This window comes from Phacochoerus africanus, chromosome 2 (assembly GCF_016906955.1).
Source record: "Phacochoerus africanus isolate WHEZ1 chromosome 2, ROS_Pafr_v1, whole genome shotgun sequence".
Classification (NCBI taxonomy): Eukaryota; Metazoa; Chordata; class Mammalia; order Artiodactyla; family Suidae; genus Phacochoerus; species Phacochoerus africanus.
Genome location: NC_062545.1, coordinates 77,010,841 through 77,037,485, shown reverse-complemented (window position 1 = coordinate 77,037,485; position 26,645 = coordinate 77,010,841). Strand labels below are relative to the sequence as shown.

At 42.8% G+C, this 26,645-nt stretch overlaps 1 protein-coding gene across 1 annotated transcript in view; it reads right to left on the bottom strand.

The window, feature by feature from the left end:
• The window catches only part of SLC16A10 (solute carrier family 16 member 10), a 133,053-nt gene that overhangs the window by 31,626 nt on the left and 74,782 nt on the right, over positions 1 to 26,645 (bottom strand). The window contains 3 exon segments of the mRNA XM_047762800.1: positions 12,187 to 12,646; positions 19,128 to 19,200; positions 19,203 to 19,271. Of these exon segments, the coding sequence (XP_047618756.1) occupies positions 12,187 to 12,646; positions 19,128 to 19,200; positions 19,203 to 19,271 (602 nt within the window).

Here is a 26,645-nt window from a genome sequence, read left to right as displayed (position 1 = left end):
TAAAATCCCTTCAACTCTTAAATTACCGTTATACTTTTTTTTTTTTTGTCTTTTTGCCTTTTTCTAGGGCCACTCCTGCGGCATTTGGAGGTTCCCAGGCTAGGGGTCGAATTGGAGCTGTAGCTGCCAGCCTATGCCAGAGCCACAGCAACCCAGGATCCGAGCCGTGTCTGTGACCTACACCACAGCTCACGGCAACGCCGGATCGTTAACCCACTGAGCAAGGGCAGGGACCGAACCCGCAACCTCATGGTTCCTAGTCGGATTCGATAACCACTGCGCCATGACAGGAACTCCCTGTTATACTTTTTTTGTGAACATTTAAATATTTTACTTCAAAGTCACAATCTTAAGAAGACCAGGCTCAGGCCCCAGCTGTGCACCAGGCACCAGCCTTGCAACTCTGAGCAAGCTGTTCTAACAACCCAAGTCTGGTCCCTCCTGCTAAACAGAAACACTGATTCTGCCCGTCTCATAGGGCGGCCCTGAACCACTAATGAGAGAGAATATTTGTGGGAGCTCCTTATAAACTAAATTAGTTAATCCAAATGTGGGAAATCAATAAATACTATGTCTGTTTAAAACAAACTTGTAGTTGAAAACAAACCCTTGTATAGCTGTAAGGACTGGACATACAGATCCTCAAATCATACTCTGAAGCCTGAGCGCTGCTGCTGTTCTGGCCATGTGCCTCTGAGAGTAAATAAGCTCAATCTGACGTGGATGCAGATGCAGCTGGGTTGCATAACTGCACACCGTGTTTGTAATTCTGCCTCCAAATGGTAGGCACCACCTACCATTAAATGAGCGTTTCTCCAATTTGTTACAAGGGAATATAACCTTTCTAATTACAAGTGAGCTGCCAACAGGTGGAGGGGTGAAAAGGCTATAGAGATTAGCGACAGCAAGGGGGAACGCAAAGGGCAAACAAGCAGTGGCGTGGACATGTGGGGGTTAATACACAAGCAATGTGCAGCCCTCAAGCTGTCTGTGCAGCGAAAGACTCCTTCCCAGAGCATGACCTCATAGAAGGCATTTCCCCCGTTGCTCAGTAGTCCTCAGGGTTAGTGTCTGCGAGGGCTTTTCCACAGAGATGTCCCAGAACTTAGAGATAAGAGTAAACCAGCAGAAACGTGCTCTCGATGGATCAGACAATTCTCTCCACCCACCAAAGTCAGCTGGCAGGTGTGGGGTAAAAGCCAAGTATTGGCTCACAAAGGAAGAGTCTGCAAATTAAGCTATTTCTATGTATGTATGTATGTATGTATGTATGTATGTGTTTGCTTTTTAGGGCTGAACCTGCAGCATAGGGAGGTTCCCAGGCTAGGGGTCGAATTGGAGCTGCAGCTGCTGGCCTACGTCACAGCCACAGCAAATTGGGATCCAACCCATGTCTTCAACTTATGCCACAGCTCATGGCAACACCGGATCCTTAACCACCATCCTTAACACCGATTGAGGCCAGGGATCGAACCCAAACCTCATGGTTCCTAGTCAGATTCATTTCCACTGCACCACAACAGGAACTCCTCTCTCCTGTTAATGTATACATTTCATCAGGTCTTTTAACTGTCTCATGTTTTATTTGTTATATACTTTTGAGTAATCGCAAAATTTAACTGCAATGTGGATTTTTGTTTCCTTTCCATCAATTCCTTGGATTAAAATCAAATTAAAGTTTGTCCAAGTTTGAGAAACCTAAATTTAGCTAATAAGGGTCCTATCATGATTTCTGTATCAACTAGAAAGTCCATTGTTTTGATAGAGGATTAATAGAAATAGGAAGCTTAGGGAGTTCCCATTGTGGCTTAGCAGGTTAAGTGAGCTGTGGTGTAGGTGGCAGACATGGCTCAGATCTGGCATTGCTGTGGCTGTGGTGGAGGCTGGCAGCTACAGCTCCCATTCGACCCCTAGCCTGGGAACCTCCATATGCTGCAGGTGTGGCCCTAAAAAGACAAAAGACAAAAAAACAAACAAACAAAAAACCCAAGAGAGAAAGAGCTTCAGAGAACAAACTAGTGGTTACCAGTGGGGACAGGGAGGAGGGATGGGGCAAAATAGAGAGAAGAGCATTTATTTATGTATAAAATAAATAAGCTACAAGGATATATTATACAGCACAGGGAATATAGCCAGTATTTTATAATGACTTTAAATGTAGTATAATCTGTAAAAACCTTAAATCACTATGTTGTACACCTGAAACTAATATAATATTGTAAATCAACTATGTTGCAATTTAAAAAAAAAGAAAAACATTACAGATACAGCTGGGAGGTGGGGGGAAGAACCCAGGAGAGAAGGAACCGCTTTTCGGTACACAAACTCTTCAGGGTCTTCTGAGGACACTTAATGATCTACCTAAATTTAGAGTTTATATGTAAATTCAGAGAGTTTACATGTGACTCTAAAATTTAAGCCATTAGTTTTTTTTCCGTTTTCCTAAAATAGTCCTTATATTATTATTTTAATCCAGTGTAAGATAGCTCATGCTATAAATTAATACATTTTTCCATTTTTCCTTCTGCTATGCTTAATTCTCACTGTAGGAAACAAAACGGAACATAAAACTCTATTCCATGTTCTACTTGTCGTGGCTGTGAAAAGCAGTTCAGTTGGGTCATACTCACAATGCACTAGGGACAAAGGAGGCGATCTGGGGGCTGGAAGCAAGGTTCTGTGACACCCTGTCACTCCATCAGCCTGATTCCTCTCCGTGGCTGTGCAGCACCCTCTGAGTGCTGCAATGGTCCAGCACTGCCTGTCCTTAGTTCTGAGGGAACAGAGGGGAAACCCATCCAGGGAAGAAAACTTTGGTCCAGGCCCAGTGTGGCTGACAGCAGGCAGCACTTCACCTTGGAAGTGACCCAAAGAAGGCAGAACAAACTTTTATAAAAAGAGTAGGAGAGGAGTTCCCGTTGTGGCACAGTGGTTAACGAATCCGACTAAGAACGAGTGGCCTTGCTCAGTGGGGTAACGATCCGGCATTGCCGTGAGCTGTGGTGTAGGTCTCGCAGACGCGGCTCGGATCCCGAGTTGCTGTGGCTCTGATGTAGGCCAGTGGCTACAGCTCCGATTCGACCCCTAGCCTGGGAATCTCCACATGCCTCAGAAGTGGCCCTAGAAATGGCAAAAAGACCAAAAAAAAAAAAAAAAGAATAGGAGAGGGAGTCCCCGTGGTGGCTCAGTGGTTAACGAATCCGACTAGGAACCATGAGATTGCCGTTGGATTCCTGGCCTCACTCAGTGGGTTAAGGATCCGGTGTTGCCATGAGCTGCGGTGTAGGTTGCAGATGCAGCTGGGATCTGGCGTTGCTGTGGCTGTGATGTAGGCCGGTGGCTCCAGCTCCGATTAGACCCCTAGCCTGGGAACCTCCATATGCGCAGGTATGGTCCTAAAGAGCAAAAAACCCAAAACAGCCATGCAGAGGACATATTAATAGGATTCGGGGACCAGGGTGATCTTGTGTAATGACCACTAGAGGGCTTTATTTTTACCTCAGCTTTTTAGAATGAGTTTTGTTTTGAAAGCTATAAATTATGTTTTACAGTATGCACTGAAGAAACCATACGGCATCCTCTATAAAAACCAATTGACGATTTCTTTTACTTTGCTCATTAAATTATAATTGCTCCATTATAAAAGTAACCGGAGTTCCCGACATGGCACAGTGGAAACGAATCTGACTAGGAACCATGAGGTTGCGGGTTCGATCCCCCCGGCCTCGCTCAGTGGGTTAAGGATCCGGTGTTGCCGTGAGCTGTAGTGTAGGTTGCAGATGAGGCTCAGATCCCACATTGCTATGGCTGTGGTGTAGGCCGGCAGCTGCAACTCCGATTCGACCCCTAGCCTGGGAACCTCCATATACCACAGGTGCAGCCCTAAAAAGACAATTCCCATTGCAGCTCAATGGGTTACAAACGGGAACTCCCCAGAAACACAACATAGTTTTCCTCCTACCTCTCCATCACTCCTTCTTAGTTTCTTTTCTGGTTCCTTTTTCACCTGCACCCTGAATATCAGTGTGTCCTAGGGCTTGCCCCTTGGTATTTTTCTCTAATCCTTCCAGCTGATGGCTTCATTAAGTTTCATGAGTTCAGATATCATATCTATGCCGGGGGCTCAAAATTGGTATTTCTAGCCCAGACCTCCTTCCTGAATTCTCCACCAAACTTTTATAGCCAACTGTGTACTTAATATCTCCACTTGGGTGACTGCTAGATGTTTCAGATTTAACACGTCCAGCCCTCGAGTTCTGATCTTCACCCCTTGTCTCCAAAACCTGCTCTGCCCTCATCCATCCTTATCCCAGGAGAAGACAGTTCCATCAGGCCCAAGACCTTGCAGCTGTCCTTTGGCTCATCTTTCTTTCCCACCACACTCCTGATCCAAGCCAGAAATCCTGGTGGTTCTCCTCTCAACGTGCATCCACGATCTGTCCACCTCTCATCCTCATTACTACACCTCAGACCCAGCTGCTGTCACCCTTAGCCTATATCACAGCCACAGCTCCTACCTGGTCTCCCCCGCCTCCTTCCCTACAGTCTGTTCTCTCCAAGCCACAGGTGAGTCCCTCTGCTCAAAATCCTTCAGTGGCTCCCCACTGCTCTGAGAGTAAAAACTAACATCCTGGGAGTTCCCGTGGTGGCTCAGCAGAAACAAATCCGACTAGCATCCATGAGGAGGCAGGTTCGATCCCTGGCCTCACTCAGTGGGTCAGGGATCCAGCGTTGCTGTGAGCTGTGGTGTAGGTTGAAGACTTGGCTCAGATTCCGCGTTGCTGTGGCTGTGGTGTAGGCCAGCAGCTGCAGCTCCAATTCAACCCCTAGCTGGGGAACCTCCATATCCAGAGGGTGCAGCCCTAAAAAAAACAAAAAACTAATGTCCTTGTAGTGGCCTACAAGGTCCTCCAGGGCCTGTCTGTCTCCTATTTCTCTGATCTCATCCTCTGAGCCAGGCCCCCTTGCTCACTGCTCTCACCACCCTGGCCTCTGTGCTGTTCCCTTTATTTATTTATTTTTATTTTATAGTTGATTTACCATGTTGTGTCAATTTCTGCTGTACATCAAAGTGACCCAGTCATACACATATAGACATTCTTCCTCTTAACGATATCCTCTATCATGTTCTATCACCATGCTGTCACCTTTAAATGAGGCTCCTCTGACAACCTGGGTAAAGCTCCCATCTCCCCTCCACAGCACTCCCAAACCCCCTCACACTGCGATTTCTTTTTCCACACACGTGCTACCTTCTAACATGTTCATAATTTACTCGAAATGATCACCGTTTGTACACTCTGCTAGGATATAAACCTCATGAGGCTAATCAGCCTTCTCTGTCTTGTTCAGTGCATGACCCCAAACACCTAGCTCAGTGCCTAAAGTGCAGTGGCTGCTCAAATACGTGTCCAATGACTACATATCTTATGGTTAAGTCCAAAGTGACACTCTAGAAGCAGTATTCATTTTCTCATCATTTTGATCTTTAAAATTCTCTCCTTTGATACCAGAATGATGTTTCACATGTTATACCTATGGATGCATTGGTATTCATATCTACTCAGAACTGAACAAATAAGATTAAACTCAGCACACCTTAGACGAATGCTATTTGTTGGTGGAGAAAAGAGTTGACGTGTCTTGCTTTTGCTCCATAGCTTTATATGCATGTTGAAATGGAAACTTTATACATGGAGGGAATTTCTATGTCTCTTTCACTGTCGTAAGTGTATGGAAGGAGGAAGGAATGATGACTCTTGGTGGCCACCTCCATTAACAGGGAAAGCTAGACAGCTGGTGTCTGCTCCACTGTGTAGCAACTGAAAATCTCAAAGAGTGTTGGGTGGTGTGTGTGAGAAAAGGAGGAGGGTGAAGGAGCCAGGGCCTGACCTCAGGACCACATCAGTTAGATGACAGATGCATCTGACTGACAAGTGACAACCATGATGCAACTCTTCTCCGGGGCATAAAATGTTTCCTTCTCAGTATTAGAGGATGATGACTTAGTTTCCATTGCTTTCACGTCTCTCTACCACTACTCGCCTTGAAAAGCAACTCCTGTGTTCTCTGACTCAGGTAGGAACATAAGGCAGTCAAGTTTTAATAATAATAATATAACATAATATAATAATAAAATAATATAGTATTATTATTATTTTGTCTTTTTAGGGCCACACCCATGGCATTTGGAAATTCCCAGGCTAGGGGTCAAATCAGAGCCTATCCCACCGCCACAGCAATGCGGGATCTGAGCCGTGTCTTCAACCTACACTACAGCTCACGGCAACGCAGGATCCTTAACCCACTGAGCGAGGCCAGGGATCGAACCCATGTCCTCATGGATACTAGTCAGGTTGTTACCGCTGAACCATGATAGGAACTCCAACTTTTAATTTTTAAGCTTTGACCCACATAGTTCTCTGTCAGGGAGAAGATGACTGACTCATGTCTTGAAATCTGCACTCTATGTGTTTATGAGCCCATTTTATGAGCTCCTTTTCAAAAAACTTGGCAAAATGTAAAAGTGTCAGTCTCATAGCAGACAGTAATTGTTCTCAAAAGAAATGCTGACCTGGTAGAAAGATCCCATTTATCTGATACACCATCATTAGAGACACCATCATTTACCTGCTGACAGGGCAATTAAGGGGACACCAAGTCCAGTTGGGAACAAACAAGCTGTATTTTTAAACTAGATATGAGAATTTCCCCTCCCCTCTGCCCCTCCCTTTCTAGAAATGAAGTTTTGAGACAACAAACCAATAAATGGAGAATGTAATACTCAGAAGATAGCTTATGGCTTTGACTAATGCTCCTTCCAAGAGTTCCTGCTATGTTGCAATGGGATCGGTGGCATTTGGGGAGTGCTGGGACACAGGTTCGACCCCTGGCCCGGCACAATGGATTAAGGATCCAGCTTTGCCGCAGCTGTGGCTTAGGTCACAACTATGGCTCAGATCTGATCTCTGGCCCCAGAACTCCATATGCCTTGGAGTGGCCAAGAAAGGAAAAAAAAAAAAGGCTCTTTCCAAGGGCTCTGATGTGTCAGTATTGGAATGTAGCTGTTAGATCTCACTGGCCAGGGCCCCTCTGTCCATGCTGTCATAGTAGAATTATTGCCCAAAGCCAGGGATCAGGGCCCTGAGCCATGCAGATAGGAACAGCAGACATGCTTTCATCTCTTTATGACCTCCTAAGGGGAGATTCAGGTAACATCTGTGAAGAATCTGTCATGTGCCAAGCGTTTCCACAAAATGTCACATAGCCACCACCAGGCTAAGTGTAATAAGTGTAATAAATAACTATACTTGCAGCAAAGGAAATGACTCTGCTAAGGAAGCTATGCTTGGTCCACATCACTCACTGAGTTTGCTCTGAGCTGCGATTTGAGCTTAGGTCCCAAACTCCAAACTTGTAAATTTTTTTTTTTTTTCAGGGCCACACTTACAGCATATGGAGGTTCCCAGGCTAGGGGTCAAATCAGAGCTACAGCTGTCGCCCTACGCCACAGCCATAGCAGTGCAGGATCCAAGCCGAATCTGCGACCTACACCATAGCTCACGGCAATGCCAGATCCTTACCCACTGAGTGAGGCCAGGGATCAAACCCTCAACCTCATGGTTCCTAGTCAGATTCTTTTCCTCTGTGCCATGATGGGAACTCCCATGCTCTTCTAATTATAAGTGATTAGGCCTACTATAAGTGATTAGTGACTACTTCTAGAAAACAATATGATTCTTCATTTTAAAAGTCAACTTGTAAAAGAAAATTTACAAAGTTGAGAATGAAAATGCCTCAAAGCATACATACCCTCTCTCAAATCATCACATATAGTCTAATATAGTCTAACCAACAAGATCTCAGGATTTTTAACATAACCATGAGAGTACTTCACTGTGTTTCTGAATCCTCAGAGGAGACCTAGATAGATAAATTAGTTCCCTAGTTGATTAAGGATCCAGTTTTAACAACAAATCTTATGCTTAAGAACCAACTCCAATCCTGTGACGCTTTACTAACCACTTTTCCAAGTGGATATCATTTTGTCCTTTGGCCCTTCCATAGCCCTCACTGAAACCAGTCAATTTGCAATCACGTTGTCTTAAATAACTCTCATTTTTACGCCAGAACTGGATAGATGCCTTACATATATTTTCTCTAATCCTTACAACTCTACAAAATTGGATTTATCCCTATTTTATAGATGTGGAAACTGATGTTGGAGTGGTTACCCAAGGGTTAGGTCACACAACTAGTAAGGGACAAAACCAGCATTTAAACCCAGCTGTTTTACTTCAGAGCCTGTAGCTCCACCCACTATGCAGTACAGCTTCTGCACAGCAGCGCTCGCTCTGCTCTAACAATCACGTTGCTGCGTCCTGTGACCCTGGGTGCGCTTTTAACCCTCTCAGTGCCTCTGCTGTTTTATTTCACCATGGTTACTGCTTTATGGTAAAAATTTAAAAAGCTAATGTGGCCGAGCCTCCTTGCCTGCCTGCTTGCATCTCTCACAAGTGTCCTATCTTATCTATCTCTTGCCTATCACTTTGTCTCTTGCCGAATTCCATCTGCGTGGCGGCGTGAAGAACCTGAACCTCAGCGAGTCCAGAAACCGGGTTTGCATCGCCAGCTTCTATCTGTTATTCCCTTTTTTTTTTTTTTGATATTATCTTTTAAAACGTCAAGGCTATATGTATGCTGTGAGGGACCATGACATGTCTGCACATATAAAGTCACATCCAGAGGATTTTCCTGAAAAAGATAAGAAAATTTATGGTGAAATTCTTGAAGAGTTCCATCGAGTGCACTGAAATCTCCAAAAGGCTTGCTCTGGTTTCACTGATGCTGCTTATTTCTGAATTTTGTGGAACTGTTTCTATGATTATCTGAAGTTTATGTTAATATATATGTTAATGCCTTGTGATTAAAATGGTCTTCATGAGCAAAAAAAAAAAAAAAAAAGATAATGTATATCACGGTCCTTGTACTATAATGGTTTATATTATTACCTGCACTGGATTTTATGCTCCTTCAGGGCACGTTCTTATGCCTTATATGCAGCTTCCTTTCAGCACCCATTAAAGGGTTTAACAGCAATTAAAGCTACCAGTCTTTGGAAAGATTTGAGACACCTTTTCCCCTCTGAGGGGGAAAGTGGTGTCCTGTTCCATGCAGCTTGGATTAAGCATCCATAATCCAAACCTCGACTTACAACCCAGTGACAAACTCAGGGTACCTGTCACACATGAGATTTAAACAGACTGCGTGGCATTTAACCCTGGTATCTCCCCTCCAGCATGGCTTTAATGCCCTAACAGTTTGAAAGAGAGAAAACCCCAAATGAAAAATATCAATACATTGTGTAAGAAAAACATGCCTGGAAGAAGGGAGTGCAGAAGAAGGACTCGTTTGTTTTTGAGTTAACAGAGACCTCATTGTTCTGTAAACTGTCTGATTTACAGCTTCCCGATGACAGCAGGAAATACAACACTGTCTAAACTCATTCCTCACGATAAAATTTCCTCTACATCAAGAAAAAGACCAACAACACATTCATTAAGTTTCCTTAGGCATCCACACTGCCCCCTAGGTAAGATGGATGTATCTGATGGCACGTCCAGGGAAGGGTCCCATTATGGTCCAGAGTAAGACGGGTGCTGGATCTGCACCAGGAAAGCAGAGTGGAAGGGACCCAAGCCCTGCTCTGCGTTACATGCTTCTCGGGAAGCCACTTCATCTCTTTGTTAACAATGGATCTGTTTTCCGGTCTTTAAAACCCAGGGGACAGCATTATTTATTTTGCCTACTTCACAGGTTTACTGTGAAGGTAAACTGAAATAATATATGTGAAATTAATGTATAGATTATATTACAAGACATAACCAGATAATTACCTACCCCTTGTCCTTTGGTAAATGTCAAGATATTAGCAAAGCTGAGATACTGATTTCTTGGCATGTGTTCGCCTTATAATAACAAAGAGGACTTAACATCTATAGAAGCTATGGAAGAGATAACCGGTAAAATTGATCTTTCTACAATGGAACTATATACATATATATATTTATTATTATTATTATTATTATTTTGTCTTTTTGCCATTTCTTGGGCTGCTCCTGTGGCATATACAGGCTAGGGGGTCCAATCGGAGCTATAGCCACCGGCCTACGCCACAGCCACAGCAACGTGGGGATCCGAGCCGCGTCTGCAACCTACACCACAGCTCATGGCAATGCCAGATCCCTAACCCACTGAGCAAGGCCAGGGATTGAACCCACAACCTCATGGTTCCTAATCGGATTCGTTAACCACTGAGCCATGATGGGAACTTCGGAACTATATATATATATATATTTTTTTTTTTTTTAAAGCTTCAGATGGTTCAGCTATGCCTTCCAAAAAGTGTGAAAATGAACTTTCAGATGAAGATGTAGCCAGCGACTGCCTAGGTGACAGGCGCCACATAATGGGTCCTTTTACCTCAGTCTCTGCAAACGCCACATGGCTCAGAGGACTAAAAACTAGTCCTCTCTCTGTCTCCCCATTGGTCATCCCAGCCCCTTCCTCAATGCCTCTGGCAGAACGAAAATAAGGAGACACGAGAAATCAAAATTACCTTGGACCAGGACACGCCTACCATCACTCTTTGGGTTTCCTTGACCCAAGTGCAGGAACTCACAAAGGACTGATGATGGAGGTGACTCACTGACCCCTTGAGCCCAGTAATTCCTTGACCTATACTGACAACCTGCACCAGAACTTTAAGGAAAAAATGGCACAAATGTCCAGAAGTAGAGAGAAAGTCTCCAGATCACACACATAGTACACATACAAAAGAAAAAGTTATCCTCATGCCATTTGTGTTTATCATTTATCAACTATGTTTTTTTTTCTTTTTTCTTTTTTTTTGTCTATTTAGTGCCGCATCCACAGCATATGGAGGTTCCCAGGCTAGGGATCCAATCAGAGCTATAGCTGCCAGCCACACCACAGCCACAGCATCGCCAGATCTGAGCCTCATCTGCAACCTACACCACAGCTCACAGCAATGCTGGATCCTTGACCCACTGAGCGAGGCCAGGGATCGAACCCGAGTCGGCATGGATACTAGTCGGGTTCGTCAACTACTGAGCCATGACGGGAACTCCCATTTATCAACTATGTTGAACTGTAAACACATTTTCAGTCACAACAGTGAGAAAAAAGGAAGAAACATAACATGCACTTTTGAGCAAATTTTGCCAGAGGCAAATGCTTCAGATACCACTTCCTCTTGTTTCATTATGAAGAGGCTAAAATTTGCCTTGCATTAGAAATAAACAATATAAAAGTGCTTGAGCACTTGAAATCCTAACTTCCACTGAAACCCTTGCTCTCTCCCCTCATGAACTTGTTAACATTTCTCAAATACTCCTCCGAATAGAATTCCCATTTTCTCAGAAGTGTCCCACAAGCAGATACCATACTTCTGGGTGTCAAAGCCACTGGCTTTTATTATTTACCTAATTTTTGCACCCTTTGGTTGAAAAATTATTTATTTATGTTGACAAAATCATTGCACCATCTTTGTCCCTAATTATGATTGTAAGCTAATTAAAGAAAAAGTGACCTATCAAGTTTTTTGTATTGATGATATTTGTCCCGACATTTTAGGCTTTTTTTTTTTCTGTCTTTTTAGGGCCACACCAGCAGCATATGGAGGTTCCCAGGCTAGAGGCTGAATTGGAGCTGTAGCCGCCAGCCTACCCCACAGCCACAGCAACGTGGGATCTGAGCCTTGTCTGCGACCTACACCACAGCTCACAGCAACGCCAGATCCTTAACCCATTGAGCGAGGCCAGGGATCAGACCTGCATTCTCACAGGTATTGGTCAGGTTCATACCCCTGAGCCACAGCAGGAACTCCCTAGTCTTCCTTTAAAAAAAAAAAAAAAAATTGTTTCTGTTGGTGCAGGTTTAGCAATTTTTTAAATACCGAAGCACACTGTGAAACATATTCTCTGTTTAACAATCTGATGGATATGCTGACTTTGTCTTAGGAGATCTTGAATTTCAGGAGTCCCTAAATCACAACCAGGATAATGTTTAAGGCCAGCCTCAACGTCATCTTTCTTGCTCTTCTGAGAAGTTTTTCTGTGGGAACAACAGTATCCATTCCCAGCAAAGCCAGAGAAGCATACTCACCAAGTGAACGTAAGGCACGAAATATCCAAAAAGAGCAAGTGGTATTCCTATTGCCCACACGGCATATGCTGTCACCCTGAAGATGGCAAAGTTGAAAATTTTTTTTGGAGGGCTGAACTTTCTCCTGGAAAAGAGGGCAGCTCTGTTTCCTCCTTTGGTTCCCTCTTTTTCTTTGGTGCTGGAAGCCAGAGGTCGGTAGGTAAAGCCAGCCAGAAAGAGAACAAACATGAAGACGCAGAGGGCCCTCAGTGTGTGGAAGAGCCCCATGCTGTCAGTCAGGACCCGTAAAAGGAAAGGCAGCAAAATTGTGAAGATGCTGCTGCCAGCGGTGACGATGCCATTCACGAGCCCAAGGCGCTTCTTGAAATAGTGGCCCAGGATGACCAACGAAGGCTGGTAGGCAAAGGAGCAGCCGCAGGCAAATATAATGCCATAGGTAAGGTACAGAGGCTCTATGGAGCTGTGGAAAGATGGAAAGATGAAAGCAGCTTTTGTTACTTCTGTCACGTGCTTCATAGAATTTAAAACCTTAGAGCAAAAGTGGGCTTCAGTTAATCAACATATTTTCTACAAATAAAAAGTAACCAGGAGTTCCCATCGTGGCTCAGTGGTTAACGAATCCGACTAGGAACGATGACGTTTCGGGTTCGATTTCCTGGCCTCGCTCAGTGGGTTAAGGATCCAGCGTTGCATTGAGCTGTTGTGTAGGTCGTAGACTCGGCTCAGATCTGGTGTTGCTGTGGCTGTGGGTAGGCTGGTGCTACAGCTCTGATTCAACCCCTAACCTGGGAACCTCCATATGCTGCGGGTGCAGCCCTAGAAAAGACAAAAAAAAAAAAAAGTAACCAAAAACAGAAGTGAAAATCTTAATAAATCAAGACTACAACACTAGGAGTTCCTGTTGTGGCACAGCAGAAAAAAATGCGACTAGTATCCATGAGAATGCGGGTTCGATCCCTGGCCTTGCTCAGTGGGTTAAGGATCTGGCATTGCTGTGAGCTGTGTGGTGTAGGTGGCAGTGAGGCTCGGATCCCTCATTGCTGTGGCTGTGGTGTAGGCCAGCAGCTACAGCTCCAATTCAACCCCTAGCCTGAGAACTTCCATTTCCTGCAGGTGCAGCCCTAAAAAGCAAAAACAAATAAACAAAAAAAACCCCTAATGTTTTCATTTAATCTGAACGGGTAATTTTAAAAATGCCTCGAGTATGTGAAAAATGACTGTTAACGTCATTTGTGATTTGACTTCTCCTTCTCTTTCTGGGAACTTCAGGTGACCCACGCAGCACTGCGTAAAAACTGCTACGCACTCCACAATCCAGAAATAAAGGACGATGCCAAGCAGGGCCCCAGTAACTCTGGCAGCGATTAAACTAACAAATCAAAAACCTAGTCTCCGTAAGAAAAATTTCTAAAAATTACAATTTAACCATGAAAATCCATTAGTTGATGGAGTTTCCCCAGGCACTTACTAAGCAATCTAATCAAAGAAAAGGCTTCACTTGATGTTTTCTCCCCAAGGTTATGTTAGGACCGTTTGTGCAGAGGAGCGGTTGTGTCGCATTTTGCTGGCCTAAGGGCTGGACAACCTTCGCCCTGTACTGCACTGCTCTCGGTGTTGTGCAAGATAACGAGAGAAATCATATTCTGATTGCAGGAAGACTAAATGAAAGGCGTTCACGGGGGATCCGGCTGGGAAGCTTTAGGGCCATGTAGGTCTCGAAAGAATAATCAAGGATTAAGAACTCTATCCTTTAATCAAGCAATGACACACGTCTCATGAAAGTAAAGGAACATAGCATTACATTCTTTGACACAAAGCAAGGAGTAAAAACTAAAGGTTTTTTTCTTTTAAAAAGTTCAATTCAAAGGACTATTTACCAGTAGTAAAGGCAAGCTATTTATTAGAAACTAAGATAAAGTTGGTTAATAATTAAATTTTGGACAATAATTCTAGCCTAGCAGTATGCTGAGGTAATCACAAGGAACTCGAGAATCTAATAAAATTGAGCATGCCGACAATCCTCTCTCTCTGAGATGCCCTCCCTCCTCTCTTACTCCATAGGTAGCACCATCTTCAAATGGCTCTTGAGTCACTCCCAGATTCTCCCAGACTACCCTTGTCTCACTCTCATCACCCTTTATTGACTCTCCACTCTTTATTCAATAAACATATTTAACAGCCACTATGTTCCAGGTACGTAGTGGAAAAAAATATTAAAAATGTGGTTATGCCCTATTTCTAGTCTGCTTAGTGAAGCAAGACATCCATCCCCGGATAAGCAATAAGGTCCTGCTGTGTAGCACAAGGAACTCTATCTAGTCACTTGTGACGGAACATGATGGAGAATAATGTGAGAAAGAGAAAGTGTATATGCATGATTGGGTCACTTTGAAGTACAGCAGAAATTGACGGAACACTGTAAATCAACTATAATAGAAAAATAAAAATCTTGAAAAATAGAACAAAAAATAAATAAACAAAATTTAAAAAATAAAGTTTAGGAGTTCCCATCATGGCTCAGTGGTTAATGAACCCAACTAGTATTCATGAGGACTCGGGTTTGGTCCCTGGACTCGACCAGTGGGTTGAGGGTCCAGCATTGCTGTGAGCTGTGGTGTGGATCTTGGCCGCAGCTCAGATCCTGCGTTGCTGTGGCTGTGGTGTAGGCTGGCAGCTACAGCTCCGATTCGCACCCCCAGCCTGGGAACCTCCATATGGCATGAGTGCAGCTGTAAAAAGATAAAGAATTACTTAATTAATTAATTAAAAAAACAAAGTTTAGCTGATGAGTAAAAAAAAAGACCTCTACCCCCAAACAGTAAGAATATAGAGCAAAATATAAATATTACTAATACTTCATTCATTCTGCATCCATTCTTCCACAAAAGTAATTTTTCTAGATAATTGCAACTTACTGAAGGTGCTAATATATTTTTAGTTAACAATTTTTATTTTATTTTATTTTTATTTTTTTGTCTTTTAGGGCCACATCCTCGACATATGGAGGTTCCCAGGCTAGGGGTCAAATCGGAGCTACAGCTGCGGGCCTACATCACAGCCATAGCAATGCGGGATCCGAGCCTTGTCTGCGAACTACACCACGGCTCATGGCAATGCCAGATCCTTAACCCACTGAGTAAGGCCAGGGATCGAACCTGCGTCCTCATGGATACTAATCAGATTCGTTTCCACTGAGCCACAATGGGAACTCCCCTTTAGTTAATAATTTTTAAAGGAAAAATCTAAATACATTTACACCTAAATACATTTCTCTACCTTCTTCAAAGAGGATATTAAAAATAGTATTCACAGCACGGTATCACCATGAACATCAGTATCTATACAATTATACCACATTATTATAAAGCTGTCAGTTGGAAAACCAGAGAACCACAGGCGTAAATTGAAGACATTCTTTTGTATACCATTTAAATCCTGAGTTCTGGCTAAGATGAGCCTTTTGTCTCTCCTACAGAGTAAAGTACATAACCTTTGTAGTGGCATTTTCACTGCTGTTGGAAGCATTTTCACTTCTAAATTTTCGCCTTACTAACAGATGGTTCAAATTGTTAAAGTTTGACAACTGAAAAAGCATAGCGTAAATCAGTAAGATACCAATTACGTGCGCAAAAAAAGGATTCAAAGAAGAAACACTGATGTGATTCAGGGTTGCTAAAAAAGGTTTTCCTGAGAAGGCAGAACTTGAACTAGAGCAAAAGCGGGTTGGTCTACTGCTCAACACTTGGAGTTTATACACATGTCCCCTTGCTCTTGGGTGTTGCCCTTAAAGTTTGGTAACTCTTGATCACTGGGTGAAATAATGAATAGAAAATATGAGAACACTGCATGTAATAAGGTTAAGATGTACATACTGCTTGCTATACATGAAATAGATAACAAACAAGGACCTACTGTATAGCACAGAGAACTCTATTCAACCATATTCTGTAATAACCTGAATGGTAAGAGAATCTGAAAAACAATGAATATAAGTATATGTACAAACTGAGTCACTTTGCTGCACACCTGAAACTAACACAACATTGTAAAACAACTGTTTTCCAATGAAACTAAAAAAAGAAAAAAGGTAAAGATGGCTTCAAGACATTGTGTTTTAGGAGTTCCTACTGTGGTGCAATGGGTTAAGAACCCAACTGCAGCAGCTCAGATCAGAGCAGAAGTGCAGGTTTGATCCCCGGATGACACAGTGGGTTAAGGAGCCAGTATTGCTGCAGCTGTGGCTTGGACTCAATCCCTGGCCTGGGAACTTCCATATTCCTTAGATGTGGCTATTAAAAAGAGACACTTTGTTTTAGTTAGGGGAAGCAGGGGAAGGGAGCAAGAGAGAGAGAGAACTGGGTCATAATGTAAAATACATTTCATAATTTTTATTTCTCAATGGTCAAAAAGTTTAAGAAACACTGCTTGCTGTAAGTGGGTTTGTGTGTATGTGTTTGTCTGCCAAATCAGGTAATAAGTTACATTGGTTTTCTCTCTCTCAGTTCTCCCTCCACCAAAGCCTGGGTGTTAATAAGTTCAGCAAGCACTAAGGCCACTGGTACCTGGTGGCTTCCAGACCCAAACAGGTATCTGATGAGGCAGTGGTAACACCATGTTCTACTAGTGATAAAGAAGAACTAAAAGTAAATGACCTCACAGAATTACCTAAGCAGTATCTTTTACAAACAAAGCTGTTTCCTGTTTCTTTAAAAAAACAACCTAGGAGTTTCCATCGTGGTTCAGCAGCTTAAGGACCTGACCTTGTCTCTGTGAGGATGTTGGTTCAATCCCTGGCCTCACTCAGTGGGTTAAGGATCCAGTGCTGCTGTAAACTGCAGTGTAGGTTACAGATTAAGCTCGGATCTAGTGTCGCCATGGCTGTGGCACAGGCCGTAGCTGCAGCTCCAATTCCACCCCTGACCTGGGAATGTCCATATGCTACAGGTATGGCCATAAAAAGAAAGGGAAACAATAAATACAAAATAAAAGTATAAAAAAATACAGAAATTGATACAATGTTGTAAATCAACTGTAATTAGGCACTTTAAAGGTGGAATATTTATTTTCTAACAAGAAATAAAAATAATTATTTAGAATCCATATAAAATTTCTAAATTAGGTGAAAGAAAGTCTTATTGTGTATGTGTATGGATGGGGGGGAGTAAAATTAGTAAACCAAGGATTTTGTTGATTAAATCTTGAATATTTAAAAATAGAGTAAGAATTCTAAGTTTGATTTTTTCTTTCTAATGACCCCAATATCACGCTTTCAAGGAGAGAACAAAAAAAGCTACAGGAGGGATAGAGACAGGAATGAGATAAACTACTAGAGACAGATCGGAAATCATCTTAAGGGTTTTGTTGTTAATCACCTCCTATTAGCCAGAGCTACCTATTAAACTAGTATTTCTCTAACTGGGGATTATTCTGACAATAAAAGGGGATGTACTGGTAGAACTGGAGCTGGAGGGAGAGGTTCCTCCTATAGCAGAGTGCCTGCCAGCCCTTTACAGTTAGTTCCTCTGCAGCACACTACAGCTTTTAACGGACACATGGAAAGTATACTGACAGGAAGTTTTAAGCTGTATTTGAACGCTTCGTTTTATCATGATCTTTTTAAATTTCAACATGAGCTTTTTTTTTTTTTGTCACACTCAGGCCATATGGAAGTTCCTGGACCAGGGATTGAATTCAAGCCACAGCTGTGGCAATGCTAAAACCTTAACCCACTGTGCCGGGGCAGAAATCAAACCTACACAGCCAGAGACAATGCCAGGATCCTTAACCCAGTGCGCCACAGTGGTCCAAATACAGCAGCTTGGGTTGTGAGGTATGGGTTCCATCCCTGGCTTGGTGCAGTGGGTTAAAGTTGTCAGCATTGGGGCAGCTGTAGTGTAGGTCACAGCTGTGGCTCAGATTCGACCCCTGGCCCAGGAACTTTGATATGGTGTGGGTGGGGACATAATTTTTTTTTTTTTTTGGTCTTATTAGGGCTGCACTCGCATCATATGAAAGTTCCCAGGCCAGGGGTCTAATCAGAGCTGCAGATCCTGGCCTGTTCCACAGCCACAGCAATGCAGGATCTGAGCTGCATCTCGACCTACACCACAGCTCACAGCAATGCCAGATCCTTAACCTGATGGGCAAGGCCAGGGATCGAACCCAAGTCCTCATGGATACTAGTTGAGTTTGTTACCACTGAGCCATGACGGGAACCCCATAATTTTTTTTTTTAATTAAAAAAGAAAGAATTCTCTACCTGGGTTGAAACAAATAGCAAAGTCTGGATCTTGTTAATAGAAATATTTCATACCAAGCCTATGAACAACAGCTTCAAAATACTACTTCTCATACTCTTTGGGCCTCAGACAGAGCTGATCTTAAACTCAGACCATTGCTTTAGGCAACTTATTGTTATAACTCGAGTTAAGATTTTTCTGTGAATGGAAAAAACAACAGGAGAAACATTTTTTCTTGGCATCAGGGAACATGTGTATCCTGACTGACATTTAACTCTTAGGCTTTGTAAGCAAAAACATTCAAATTCACAAGCTCTGATTTGTTGCTGTGGACAACAGTGCACAAGGGCTATGGCTTAACATTTAAGCAGCAAAAAGGAGGATTTTCCCTTGTAAACAGCAAAGTTTCCAAAAGGAAATCTTTATTTTATTTGTATTTTTTGTCTTTTTAGGGCCACACCCACAGCCTATAGAGGTTCCCAGGCTAGGGGTCAAATTGGAGCTGCAGCTGCTGGCCTACACCACAGCCACAGCAACGCCGAATCCTTAACCCACTGAGCGAGGCCAGGGACTGAACCTAAGTCCTCGTGGATCCCAGTCAGGTTCGTTAACCACTGAGCCACAGCGGGAACTCCTCCAAAAGGAAATTTTTAAGGCATCTAACAGTTTTTGAAAAGTTACAAGGAGAAACCAAGTCCTTACCTTACAAAAGAACTTGACATGAGTCCAACAAATCCAACAGCAGCACCCACGACAGCTGTTTTCCGACAACCAACATGTCTGTGAAGACGCTGACTATTGGGCAGCAAAAGAAAATCATCCCCATGGAGAGGGAATTTACCCAAGCTGTAAAGAGAGAACAAAAGGGACATTATGACAAGTAAGTTCTATTTGTTCTTATCCTGTAGGATACAATACATAGTTAGAAAAGTATTGATGAATGGGGGTAAGTCAAACTAAATAACAGATGTGACTCATGGATCAAAGGATTGGCCAATACTATTTATAATTAGCAAAGGAAGTATTTGTGTTTAATCAAACTATTGAAAAGTTTGTACTTTTTTCTTTTCTTTTTTGTCTTTTCTAGGGCTGCACCCATGGCATACGGAGGTTCCGAGGCTAGGGGTCGAATCAGACCTGTTGCTGCCGGTCTACGCCACAGCCACGGCAACGCCAGATCCTTAACCCACTGAGCGAGGCCAGGGATCAAATCCGCAACCTCATGGTCTCTAGTCGGGTTTGTTAACCACTGAGCCACGGCGGGAACTCCAAAAAGTTTGTATTCTTAAATAAACATTCTCCCGTTGACCTAAACACTATTAATCTCTAGCCTTGTATCTATGGTTTTAAGCAACTTCTAATCTATGAAGAGAAATTTATTAAAAAAAAAAAATGATACATGGAGTTCCTGTCATGGCTCTGCGGAAACAAACCCGACTAGTATCTATGAGGATGCAGGTTCAATCCCTGGCCTCACTCAGCGGGTTAAGGATCCAGTGTTGGCGTGAGCTGCAGTGTTGGTCGAAGACAAGGCAAGGATCCTGCATTGCTGTGGCTGTGGTGTAGGCCAGTGCCTGCAGCTCTGATTCAACCCCTAGCCTGGGAACTTCCAAATGCTGTGGGTGCAGCCCTGAGGAAAAAAAAAAAAAAAAGATTCATTAGGAACACATGCCTAATCCAAAGAAATGATCAAAGTCCAAAGGAATGAAGATGACTGAAGTCAAGACAATGGGGAACTCTTGAGGAAGGAAAAGGAATATAGCCATTTGAATCCAGCAGTTATGAACTGAACATCCTGCCTTGAGTCTGTGCTTTTGTTAAGGGAATCAAGTCATATACAGGTAGTCTATTTGTTGACCTGGAAAATAGTTATTGCATATTCACTTTATAAAACCACTCAGCCCTCAGTCTAAATGAATCTGACTGGCATCCATGAGGACGCAAGTTCGATTCTTGGCCTCGTTCACTGGGTTAAGGATCCAGCATTGCTGTGAGCTGTGCACCACTCAGATTTGGAGCTGCTGTGGTTGTGGTGTAGGCCGGCGATTATAGCTCCAATTAGACCCCTAGCCTGGGAACCTCCACATGCTGTGGATGCAGCCCTAAAAAGACTAAAAAAAAAAAAAAAAAAAACCCAAAAAAACAAAAAGTATACATGCATTTTATCTTTTACAATAAAAAAGATTTAAGAATTGTAAGTCATAATTTCCCATTCTAATTCTGTAGATCGAAACAAACAAGAGGAAAGCAAAAAAGAAAAACATACCAAGTACAAATGATCACAAATTTATGCCAAAGAAAGGACTGATCTTACAGGATATCAAGTCTGTAAATTCTTAAAACATACAATAAACTACTGGGGCCCAAGTGAACATGAGCTATAACACAAAGAGATCAGGGTCCAAATCCCCCAGCTTTGTAACTACAATAGATCCTTCAGCAAGTAGGATACATCCTTCGTCAAGTCACTTCCACTGTTTCCCCTTCTTGAAAGAGGACCAAATACATACCTTTCCAGGATCACTAAGGATTAGAAAAGATATATCTAAACATCAGTATAGAAGGTTACGGGAGCTCTTTCACAGTTTTTTTGGGTTTTTTGTTTTTTGTTTTGTTTGTTTTGTTTTTTTTGCTTTTTAGGGCCTTGCCCACGGCATGTAGAGGTTCCCAGCTAGGTGTCTAATTGGAGCTACAGCCACAGCAACTGGGGATCCGAGCCACGTCTGTGATCTACACCACAGTTCACAGCAACGCTGGATCCTTAACCCACTGAGTGAGGCCAGGGATCAAACCCGCAACTTCATGGTTCCTAGTTGGATTCATTTCCGCTGTGCCACAATGGGAACTCCTCAGCAAGTAGGATACAACAAGTTGTCTTATAAAAAGAAACAGGTGATCTCGAGCACCCCATCCATCTTTGACAGGCTATTAGTCCATTACTCTATCTCCTGGCTGTACCCAGGCCATATGGAAGTTCCCAGGCCAGGGATCAAACCCAAGTCAGAGCTGCAACCTATACCACAGCTGTGGCAACGCCAGATCCTTTCAACCTACTACACCAGGCTGGGGCTAGAACACGCCACCACAGAGACAACAATGGATCTTTAACCTGCTGTACTACAGCGTGAACTCCTACCTTTTTTTTTTTTTTTTGGTCTTTTTAGGGCCACATCCACAGCATATGGAGGTTAATTTCCACTGAGCCATAAGGGGAACTCCAACCATTTCTTAATAATGAGATCCAAATGGAAATTTACCAGACTAACAATTTCACTTAATTCTTTCCCTAACAATTCCACTTAATTCTTTCCCTTCTTACATTTTAAACTGTATATTTTAATCAGCCATAATTATCTTTCTTTTCTTCCCTTTCCAATAGGAGACTGTGATCTTAAAACAAAACACAATAAAAAAGACTGTACAAAACAATGGGTCTGCTCAGGGAGAAGTAAGAATTCTTTAGTCTAAGTTATATAAAAATGCCACTGATTTATAACAATTTAATCTTATTCAAAAAACCTGAGTCATCTATCATGTTTACGAACAATGTTAACAATCTAGGCAGACTTGAAGAGCATCCTAACCTTTATTTTTTGGATAAAGGCACTTTTACAATTGAGTGAAATGCCAATTCTAAATAGGAGACCAATTTAAGAAATTCAAGAGTATATATTTATATTGCATGTAACACTCACATAAATCAAGGCACTTTAAAGAATCAGAACAAATCTTTCTGCTTTACGGTAGGCGTTGGTCCACTGCAATACCAAATGTGAAAATGTTTAGAGGAGAATTTTACATCCACTGAACAAGCACTAACTGCAGGATACAATCAAATACAACTTTACTTTTTTTTCTTTGTCCTTTTTAGGGCTGCGTGCGTGGCATCTGGAGGTTCCCAGGCTGGGGGGCAAATTGGAGCTACAGCTGCTGGCCTATACCACAACCATGGCCAACGCCAGATTCGAGCCATGTCCGCCACCTACACCACAGCTCACAGCAATGCCAGATCCTTAACCCACTGAGCGAGGCCCGGGATCGAACCTGCATCCTCATGAATACGAGTCGGATTTGTTTCCACGGAGCCATGACGGGAACTCCAAATACAACTGTATTTCTGTCTCAATTATCTTCTCAAAATGTATGGGGAGAAAATGTTCCCTTGCCTCTGGACCACTTCAGCAGGCCCACACAACTCTTCTGGTCTGGTCAGTGCTAAATAACAGAAAGGCCTACAGTCACTCTTAGGTTACAGACCAATCTTCTTCCGCAACCCCAACTGGAAAGAGAGGAAGATCAGCTGCGTCTCTTTTCCACAACCTTTCCTACCATCCTCAGCTGTCATCTTCTCCAAAGTGAGCATGAGACAGAGAGGTCCTGGGAGGAGGAAGGTGAGGAGATTTAATTTAAGAGGTTCTGCCAACAGGCCTGTCTGAAGCAGACCCTTGTTCCCCAAGGCATTTCTGTGTCTTCGATGTTTCACCTCAGAGGTCCTTCTGGCTGTAGCTCCAGTGACATAAACAGTTCATTCTCCTCCCAGCTGGCTGGCTGTCACTTAAAGGACTCACTGTTGTAGCCTCATTGCCCTTCCAGGAGGTTTATTTGGACAGGAATCCAAACGGCTCCAGGCTGCCCTTCTCCAGTGCTGGGCCTGCCTCTGCTGTGCAGGAAATAATTCAGATTTCCTTTGCCCTCACAAACGCTGGAGTGTAGGCCAATTCCAGCACAGCCCACCTCCTGCTGTGGGATCCATGGGCCACCTACACTTCTCTCCTTGTTGAGGTTTCTCAGGGGATTCAGACCTCAGCCCTCTGTCCCCCTCATGAAGGGAATTCTTTAAAATCTCTAAGTAATTCCTCTAAAGCTCCTCTCACTAGATATTGAGAGAGTGTGGACCCCCACTTTTCCCATGAAGCCGCCGTACCATTTTACAAAGGAATCCTCACACAATGTTCCTCCTCGACCCATGAGTATCCTTCTTAGGGGTTTTAGAGCCTCTAACTGGTTCTTGAACGTGAAATATAGCACTTTTTTTTTTTTATGGCCACGCCTACGGCACATGGAAGTTTCTAGGCCAGGGATCCAATTGGAGCTGCAGCCACTGGCCTACGTCACAGCCACAGCAACGAGGGATCCAAGCTGCATCTGTGACCTACACCACAGTTCACAGTAACACCGGATCCTTAACCCACTGGTCGAGGCCAGGGATCAAACCCGCATCCTCATAGAAACTACTGAAGTTCGTTACTGCTGAGCCACAATGGCAAGCCCATAGTTTTTTATAACATGGCATTTTAAACATGGCATGACAAAGCATCCAAGGCACTATAGGTTATGATATATACCATAAAAAAAAAATAGACTGTTGTTCCCTTTCACCCCTTCCATGATTGACATGATTATTATTAATAACAGAAACAGAAACAAAGCCATAGTCACTATATGCAACATTTTAAAAAATGCAAACTAGCCCTAATCTCTCTATGTAATTCAATCAATCAAAGGAAGAAGTAAAACTATCACTATTTGCAGATGACATGATACTATACCTAGAGAATCCTAAAGACTCTACCAGAAAACTGTTAGAGCTCATCCATGAATTTGGCAAAGTCGCAGGATACAAAATTAATACACAGAAATTGATGGCATTTCTATACACTGAAAGATCAGAAGGAGAAACTGGGGAAGCAATCCCATCCACCATCACATCCAAAAAAATAAAATACCTAGGAGTAAACCTACCTAAAGAGACAAAAGACTTGTACTCTGAAAACAATACGCTGATGAAAGAAATCAAAGAGGACACAAATAGATCGAAAGACATACCATGCTCTTGGATTGGAAGAGTTATATTATCAAAATGACCATACTACCTAAGGCAATCTACAGATTCAATGCAATTCCTATCAAAGTACCAAGGACATTTTTCACAGAACGTGAACAAAACATTTTAAAGTTTGTTTGGAAGCATAAAAGACCCAGAATAGCCAAAGACATCCTGAAAAAGGAAAATGGAGCTGGAGGAATCAGGCCCCCTGACTTCAGACTACACTACAAAGCAACAATCATCAAAGCCGTATGGTACTGGCACAAAGACAGAAATATAGATCAGTGGAACAGGATAGAAAGCCCAGAACTAAACCCATGCACCTACAGCCAACTAATCTATGACAAAGGAGGCAAGGATATACAATGGAGAACAGACAGCCTGTTCAATAAGTGGTGCTGGGAAAACTGGACAGCCACATGGAAAAGAATGAAATTAGAACACTCCCTAACACCATACACAAAAATAAACTCAAAATGATTAAAGACCTAGATATAAGGCCAGACACTATAAAACTCTTAGAGAAAAACATAGGCCAAACACTCTCTGACATAAACGACAGCAATATCTTCTCAGATCCACCTCTTAGAGTACTGACAATAAAAACAAAAATAAACAAATGGGACCTAATCAAACTGAAAAGTTTCTGCCCAGCAAAGGAAACCCTAAACAAAATGAAAAGACAACCCACAGAATGGGAGAAAATCTTTGGAAATGAAGTGACTGACAAGGGATTCATCTCCAAAATTTATAAACACCTTCTACAGCTCTATACCAAAACAAACAAACAAACAAACAACCCCATCAAAAAATGGGCAGAAGAACTAAACAGACAGTTCTCCAAAGAAGACATACAGATGGCCAAAAAAACACATGAAAAGATGTTCAACATCATTCATTATTAGAGAAATGTAAATCAAAACCACTCTGAGATACCCCCTTACACCAGCCAGAATGGCCACCATCAAAAAGTCTACAAACAGTAAGTGCTTGAGAGGGTGTGGAGAAAAAGAACCCTATTATACTGTTGGTGGGATTGTACATTGGTGCAACCACTGTGGAAAACAGTATGGAGATGCCTCAGAAAACTAAACATAGAACTACCATTTGATCCAGCAATCCCACTCCTGGGCATCTATCCAGAGAAAACCATGACTCACCAAGACACATGTACTCCGATGTTCACTGCAGCACTATTTTCAATAGCCAAGACATGGAAACAACCTAAATGTCCATCAACAGAGGAGTGGATCCAGAAGATGTGGTACATATACACCATGCAATATTACTCAGCCATTAAAAGGAATGAAATACCAGCATTTTTCGCAACATGGATGGACCTAGAAATTATCATGCTAAGTGAAGTCAGCCATACAATGAGACACCAACATCAAATGCTTTCACTGACATGTGGAATCTGAGAAAAGGACAGACTGAACTCCTTTGCAGAACAGATGCTGACTCACAGAGATTTTGAAAAACTTATGGTCTCCAGAGGAGACAGTTTGGGGGGTGGGGGGATGTGCTTGGGTTGTGGGATGGAAATCCTGTGAAATTGGATTGGGATGATCATTGTACAACTACAGGTGTGATAAATTCATTGAGTTAAAAAAAAATGCAAACTAGCCCTAACCTCTCTATGTAATTCAATTAATCACCCATACAGGATTTCCTATTACGGGGGAAAGTAAATCTTTTTCAGTGGAAGAGTTACAATTTACTTACTTATTTATTTTTAGGGTTGCACCTGCAGCATGTGGAAGTTCCCAGGCTAGGGGTGAAATCAGAGCTGCAGCTGCTGGCCTACACCACAGCCACAGCAATGCTGGATCTGAGCTGCATCTGTGACCTGTACCATAGCTCACAGCAAGGTCAGATCCCTAACCCACTGAGCAGTGCCAAGGATCAAACCTGCATTCTCATGGGTAGTAGTCAGGTTCATTACCACTGAGCGGCAACAGAGCTCCCTTGGTTGGGAAATCTTTAGTAAAAAATAAGAAGCTGGAGTTCCCAGGTGGTTCAGGGGGTTAAGGATCTAGCATTGTCACTATTGTAGCTCAGGTCACTGATGTAGTGTAAGTTCAATCCCTGGCCTTAGAAACTTCCACATACCATAGACACTGCCAAAGTATAAATAAAATAAAATAAAATAAAATTCACCAATTTTAAAAAACAACAGGGGAGTTTCAATTGTGGCTCGGCAAGTTAAGAACCCGACATAGTCTCTGTAAGGATGTGGGTTCAATCCCTGGTCTTGCTCAACAGGTTAAGGGTCCAGTATTGCCACAAGCTGCAGTGTAGGTCAAAGATGTGGTTCAGATCTGGCGTTGCTGTGGCTGTAACGGAGGCCTACAGCTGCAGCTTAGATTTAAACCCCTAGCCCAGAAATTTCC